Source organism: Coenobita brevimanus, chromosome 63 (assembly GCF_032717465.1).
Source record: "Coenobita brevimanus isolate Jiangsu-jjx chromosome 63, ASM3271746v2, whole genome shotgun sequence".
NCBI classification, from domain to species: Eukaryota; Metazoa; Arthropoda; class Malacostraca; order Decapoda; family Coenobitidae; genus Coenobita; species Coenobita brevimanus.
In genome coordinates, this window is record NC_137016.1 from 6,730,406 (window position 1) to 6,737,905 (window position 7,500).

General features: G+C 42.4%; 1 protein-coding gene across 6 annotated transcripts in view; it reads left to right on the forward strand.

Moving 5' to 3' along the window:
* The window catches only part of LOC145404465 (ras-related and estrogen-regulated growth inhibitor-like protein), a 392,258-nt gene that overhangs the window by 375,024 nt on the left and 9,734 nt on the right, over positions 1 to 7,500 (forward strand). For all 6 annotated transcript variants that reach the window (XM_080275991.1, XM_080275990.1, XM_080275993.1 and 3 more), the window contains one exon: positions 847 to 1,041. In XM_080275991.1, the coding sequence (XP_080132117.1) occupies positions 847 to 1,041 (195 nt within the window). The remainder of the gene's footprint in view (positions 1 to 846; positions 1,042 to 7,500) is intronic.

The following is a 7,500-nucleotide window of genomic DNA, read 5'->3' on the forward strand; positions in this document are numbered from 1 at the left end:
ATCCTCTAACACTCTCCCAGTGCCTTTAACGTCTGATATTTCTATAGTTTTCGAATCTAAACAAAAATAATTTAAAACAGTCTACATTTCCCATCTTAACCTTCTTTCCAGTCACCAGTATAAATTCCGCCTGGGATGCTCCATTGACGAGGTTCTCACTCTCCTTTCAAACGCATAGTCATCCTCCTTTTGGAACTTTGGTGAAAGCTTCATTAATGCACCTGACATCCCAAAGAATTTCGACCAAGGGCTGTCAGGACGTTGCTACTCCTCACCCTGCCTTGGGGTGGGAAAGGAGGTCCAGATGATGATGATGAATAGATTTTCAGAAAGATTACAATGACCTTAAGTTTAAATATGAGCAAGATACAGCAAAAATAATCTGATACATATTTTAGAAACATGTAATGAAAATATATCATTAACCATAACAGAATCTAGCTTTTGTATTATTCGCTATAAGTAAATGATAAAAATATGTAACTTAAATTTCCTTGTCTTGGGCCGAACAGTTTTTATCAGCTGTAGTAGTAGTAGTAGTCCATTCCAGAACACGGTGATGGTGCCGAAGAGACTGTTGTGTAGTTGTGGACGCTTTGAGTGTTCATGTTTTTTTCTGTAATATTATTATTTTATCTGCAACTACTACTACTGCTAATTATTATTATTATTATTATCATTATTATTATTATTATTATTATTATTATTATTATTATTATTATTACCCCGTAAAACGAATAACTCAAGGTCAAGTGGCCACCCCTTACAGGATTATGGCGTCTGGCAATAGATAGATAGATTATTATCATCATCACTGGATACAGAATTCTTCCATGACCCGTTCAGGATGAGGTAGTGGTTCCCAGGGAGACTGTGGCGTGGGCTGAGGCGTGGGTGGTGGTGTACAGCATCACGTCGTGGGAGTCATTCAGGGTGGCGGTGAGGGCGGTGGACGCTGTTACGGCCGCGTGTGGAGCAGACCAGCCCAACCCACCAGTGCTGATACTAGCCAACAAGAAGGACCTGGAGCATATTAGACAGGTGAGAGAGAGAGAGAGAGAGGGAGAGAGAGAGACAAATGAATATACAAAGGAAAGCAAACAGCAATAGGCCTTATGGTCCTTTCCAGGCTGCTTGTGAAAGAGTGGCCTGTGACTACAAGATCTAATTCTACTTGATGAACGATAAGGATAGTAAAGCAAGGAAGTGCCCCCCGCCTCCAAACCCACCAGTTAAAAAAAAGTAGTACATCACGATCACTAACTGTAACATCACTGATTATGTTACCCTCTTCTATAGGAACTGGAGAAATTGGAGGAATTGTATGTATATTTTCTACCCTGAACACTGATGCGAAGAAAGTGTTAAGAATTTTTGCCATCTTAGTTTCATCATGGGTGTGCTATCCGTTAGCTGTGATTAAGGGCCCAGTTGTTGGAGTTATTTCCTTTTTGCTTTTTATGTAACTGAAAAATTCTTTGGGATTTTATTTAGTGGTATTGGCAATGTGAAGCTGTGTAAGCTTGGAGAATCTGGATGTAGAGAGGTGAGAGGAGATGAGGCAGTTAAAGAGGTGTAAATTGAGAGAAGAGTGAGCTGAGGGGTGAGAAGGAGGTGGATTAGGACAGGAAAGTGGAGGTGTAGAGAAAGAAGGAGGAGGAGGAGGGAGGCGGAGGTACAGAGAGAGGGTGAGGACGAGGACGAGCGAGGTGGTGAAAGAAGTGTAAACTGATAAAAGAATGAAGTGAGTGGAGGGAGGAGGTTGCGAGAGGAGATGGGTGGAGGTGTAGAGGGAAGGTGACGATGACGATGGGAAGGAGGAGGAAGGAAATATTTCAGAGGTTCACTGCCAAGATCATTACAGCACTCCCCCCCCCCTCTCTCTCTCTCTCTCTCTCTCTCTCTCTCATCATCATCATCATCATCATCATCATCATCATCATCATCATTATTGTGATTGTTATTATTATTTTAGTAGTAGTTATTATTATTCTAGTAGTAGTAGCAGTAGTTGTGGTGGTAGTGGTGGTGGTAATGGTGGTAATAGTAGTAGTAGTAGTAGTAGCAGTAGCATTGTTGTTATTTTTGTTTTCACTTCTCTTCCCTTTTGAGTTTTTTCATGGTTCCTCTTCCTTCATCCTGTTTCTCATTCACGCCACACTTTCACGCGGTATGATAACATTTTTTTTTAAATCTTTCTTTCGTCTTTCTTATCGCCTTATAATATTATTGCTCCATCCCTTATAGACTTCCTCTTTTTCTCCCTCCCTCCCTTCCTCTTCCCTCCTCCCTCCCTTACTCTTTCCTCCGCCCTCCCCTCCCTACATTCTCTTTCCCGCCTCTGCTGCATCTGTTTCCTCATCTCTCCCTCCGTCCCTATCTTCAAGTTTCCTCATCCTCTCTCATCTCCCCTTCCTGCCTCCTTTCCCCTCCTTTTTCATTCTCTCCTTTCTACCGTTCTTTGTCTTATGCTTCCCCCTTCCCTACGCGTCTCTCTCTCTCTCTCTCTCTCTCTCTCTCTGGGTAGGTGCCAGCTCATAAAAAGCTTGCTAATAGTGGTAGAAGTTGTGAAAGTGGTAGTTGTGGTTGCTAGTGGCTGGGTGGTTGTAGAGATAGTTGTTGTTGTTACCTCCATTAACGAAGGTGGAGGAGATTATGTAGGCACCTTGTTTGTTTGTCTGTTTGTTTCTTTTTCTGTTTGTCAACCAGATATCTTGAAAAGTTATTGATGGATTTTTGTGGATGTGTGGGTCATGGGCCAAGGAAGAATTGAGATGAGATGGTTAATACTCTCACTACTAATACTATCAGGTTCCCGTGATTCACTCTCAGCTGAGTATAATCATCTGTCGTTACCTGGAAATGGGTGCTAGACTAGTCCCAACCATGATAGGGTTAAAGTTGACAGTGTTAATACTTTTAGTGTCTTGTGAAACACTTTTAGTTGGATGCAGTCGTCTGGGTTTGTTTGTCCCGATCATGATGGAGATAAGGAACTCGCACAGATCTGAATACGTAGTTACCTTAGGCCGTACTCTTATTGGCCTAGGATTCTCCCTACAGCCACTTCCTTTGCTAGTTTGCTTATTACACCGCTACATCCTCTCATATATTGTTCACATAAGCTTTATCAACTTACCATATAATATATAATACTCACAAAATCAAACTGTTTATTTTGACGATACAACAGTTTCAGCCCGATAAAAGTACCCCAGTCAAAGTAAAACAGTGAGATCCAAGTTGGGCAAAAACTGGATCCACATCTAGGAAATCTTTAGGACCCAAATCTAGGCGAACCTTTAGGATATAAGTCGAGGCGAAACTGTAGGATCCAAATTAAGACGAAACAGTACGATCCCGGTCGGGCCGAAACTGTAGATTCTAAGTTAAAACGAAACTGCAGAATCCAGGTCGAGACGCAACTGTTACATTCACACAATAAACACCATTTTAGTACCTGCGTGTTAATTTTTATTTGAAAAGTTTATGGCATAGTGAATCCAAGACACAGTATCAACAATTCAAGATGAGGCTTAATGTGCCAATAAAATCATCATTACTCAATCGCGGGAGAGGAATAATGTGCCCTATGCGGAAATAATATGGCATAGATGAACACCAACCCCAAGTGTGGAGAAGTATGTTATTTTGTACCCTGGGAGCAAAAGCCTAGATGTGGTCCCGTTATAATCAAATTGCGTGGCCAAAAAAGATTCTGTTCTCGGAGCGTTCTCTTTGCGTTCCTCACACTTCCTTCAGTAGTTGCCAAAATGCTCTACCCTCCCCCTCCGAGATGTAAAGTAGGTGGTTCTGTCTGTCTGTCTGTCTGTCTGCTTGGTTGTCTATCTATAGCTTAGCATCTCTTTGTGTGTGTGTGTCTCTCTCTTTCTTTCACTTCCTTCAATAGCTGCCAAAATGTTCTATAGATCCCCACAGAGGCTGGCTCAGAGTTGCGCTCTCTCTCTCTCTCTCCCCCCACACCTCTTCTTTTGCTTATCTATCTATCCATCTGCCTCTCATTTTGTACATCCTTTAACACTCTCCATATATTCATTTCAAACGCCATTAGGAGGCTCAATCGGTAGTATTCTCTGTCTGTATTTATTTATGTATCTGTCTATCTATCCATCTATCTATCTCTCACTTACTTCACACTTCCTTCAGCACCTGCCAAGATGTACCCGACCCAAACTAGACAGGCTGAGAGTTGGTGGTACTGTTTGTATGTCTGTACGTTAATTAATCTGTCAGTGTATAGCCTGTGTTCTGTCTGTTATCTGTATCTACATATTCTTGACTGGCTGGCAATACACACTTCCTTCATCACCTAGCAAAGTGTTCATCTCTACCCCAAATGAGACAGAAGTAAGGATTACCATGTCTGTTTGCTTCTCCGTTTATATACTTGAGAGAGAGAGAGAGAGAGAGAGAGAGAGAGAGAGAGAGAGAGAGAGAGAGAGCTCCCCTGCTGAGTGGCCCCCATCAGACTCAGACACCTGGTGGACTGGGGGGGGGGGTGTTGGCGTGGTGGCTGGCTGGCTAGGGACATAAGGCCACTACTCTACCTCGCCACACTTTTAACTCTGCCTCCTGGTCACATATCATTTTCTCTCTGTCTTTCCACATCCCTTCTTCTATTCTAACATCCACATCCCTTCCACCATGCCTTTCCCATGTACCATCCCTTCCATCATTCCTTTCCCGTGTACCATCCCTTCCATCATTCCTTTCCCATGTACCATCCCTTCCACCATTCCTTTCCCATGTACCATCCCTTCCACCATTCCTTTCTCATCTACCGTCTCGCGGTCTACTGATATTAAATCCATTCTCCAACTGAACATATTTTTATCAGTGCCTTCGTGTTACTTCACTTTCTTCTGTTTTATTTTGCCACTTTCCTCTCACTCTTCCTCTCCCGTCCACTTCCTCGCTGGCTGGGGACATAAGGCCACTATGCACCATCTGGGCATTGTATAAACACTGGCCACTTCAATTACTCTTTATTCTTCTCACTTCCCATTTTTTTTCCCCTCTTCTTCCAAAAAAAAAACTTTCTTCTCCCAGCAGTGTCCAGTCTCTCTCTCTCTCTCTCTCTCTCTCTCTCTCTCTCTCTCTCTCTCTCTCTCTCTCTCCACGTTGTTCCAACTTCACTCCCCGGTCATTTCTTCTTCTCTTCCTCCTCATACTCTTTTTTTAATTCATAAACATTTTTATTTCCTTTTTCTTTTCACTCTTATTCTCTTCTTTCGTATCTCCTCTTTCTCATTCAACATCACCATTTCTTTTCCACATCCCACTTTCTTTGCTAAGCACTCTGCCACGGAGGTCGAGTGGTTAGCATTGGCCATTGGATCGTGGCATTGGCGAAACTATCGGCCCGTTAGCGCCAGAATTCGATTCCCGATGCGGACAACTGGCCTCACTTGTTTCAGGTGTCCATCCGCCCTTTGTGGATTAGTATGTAAAATGAGAACCTAGTGTAACACATAGAGGAGGCAACATTGGTAGCCTTGATGGTGCAGTAGCCTTGTATTCAGGGACAGTGGGAGATTACCAGCAACTGCCTCAAGGACCGATGTTATGGAGATGAGCACATAAGATAAACACCTGGTGACGTCTGCTTCCACTTTTATCTTACCTTCCTCTCTCTTCTTGTTCCTTCTGTTTCCCTGCCTTTCTTTCCCCAGGCTCTTTCCATCCTCTGTAGAACCCTCCTATTTACTACCTTCTGTTTCTTCCCACTTCCCTGTTCCCTCCCTCTCCCACCCACATCATCTCTTCTCCCATTTCAGTTTTTTTCTACCCTCCTCCCTTTTCCTTTCCACTTCCCTGCGTGTCCTTTTCTTCTTGGGCGTATTCATTCCAATTTATTCTTGCTACCACCAGACAACTTTATTTCAGTTTAGGGAAGGCCTTCTGTAGTGAAGGGCTTGTAGAGTCTCCATGTAGAGTTTAATATTGTTGGGATAGGTCAGTTCAAAATCAGCTATGATCTAAAAATGGGGAAGAATTTTTAGATTTAAAGATTGACAACCACCTAAACTACCTTATTCTTGCTGCTCTCAGGTGATTAATTTCGTCTTAAGAAAATCCTCTCGCATTGAAAGGATTAGAGACCGTCTTTACTTAACCACTTAACTCAATGTATTTTTTTATTCATCCTTGTTGTCCACAGACGGCTTTGTTAGGCTAATGGTCTTTAGAAACTAGGGAGCAGTTAAAGAAACGTGCCCTGGGGAAAAAGAAATTGGAGAGATGAGCTGGAATTGAGGTGGGGAATGGGGAGAAGCCATGGGAATATATCAGGAAAATTGGGTGCTGTAGGATTAATGGTTTCAATGCAGTGAAGGTTTATTTCAAGGCTTTCCTCAGCAGATATGCCCCACTGCCCTCTGTTACCTTGCCCCTTGCGACGCATATTAAAGCAGTCCCCACTAACCCTCAGATGACAACATAAATCTTTAAGTTAATATTTTTACCGTCAGATACTTTTCTTCAGTTTGAGGAAGAGCATTAGTATCAGAGGGGTAATAAATATCTTCCATTTATAGATTAATAGTATTGGGATAGGTCAGGTCTGTCTAACTTAACTAACTATATTTGGGAAGTGTTGGGTACAGTACGATTTATTTAAAGGCATAGGGAGCCATTATCGCCTAACATTTTGGTCTGTTGCTTCATCTTGTACTTTTTATCGTCATTATTATTATCATTACCGTATTATTATTATTATTATTATTACCACCATCATCATCATCGTTATCACCATCATTTTCATTATTATTATTCGCAGAAAAACTGGTTCCATTATGTATTTTCAATTTTCTTTCATATTCCTTGCTTCGTTTGTTTATGATTTTCCTCAGTGGGAGTCATCCTTTTTACTCCCCTCCCACTGTCATCCTGTCTGTCTTCTTTCCCTGTTCTCTTGTCTCTTTTCCTGTTCCCCTCTTTGACCTTTCCTTCATCATCTTTCTTCCTTTCTCTTTTCTTACATCTCGTCCACCCCGTTTCCCATCACAACTTCCCAACTTCCTCCTCTAGAATAAACATTCCTTATTCTCAGCTCATCGTTCTCATTTTTTTTTTATCTCATTACCTTCCCCCATCTTCCCTCTTACCACTCCTTTTGCATCACATCTTCTGTCTCTTTCCCATTTGCTTTCCTTTCATCTTCGAGTACATATATTTTTCTTTTCTCTCTTCCCCTCCTTTATCCTCGCACCCCGTGTCGTATCCTCCTGTCCACTCTTCTCTCTCCTCTCACTTCCTTCTTATTTTATCTCCCGTCCTCTCCAATCACCTCTGCTACTGTCTTGTCGTCCTCCGTAATCATCTCTCCCATCTTTCTCTCTCTCTTAACCCCTCATTACATCATTTTCCCCTATCTCCCTTCGTTCATACCCCGTCCCCTTGATATCCCCTCTTGTCTCCCCTATCTTCACTTTTTCACTACCTCCCCCCTCCTCTCTTCCACACTGTCTCATCCCCCCT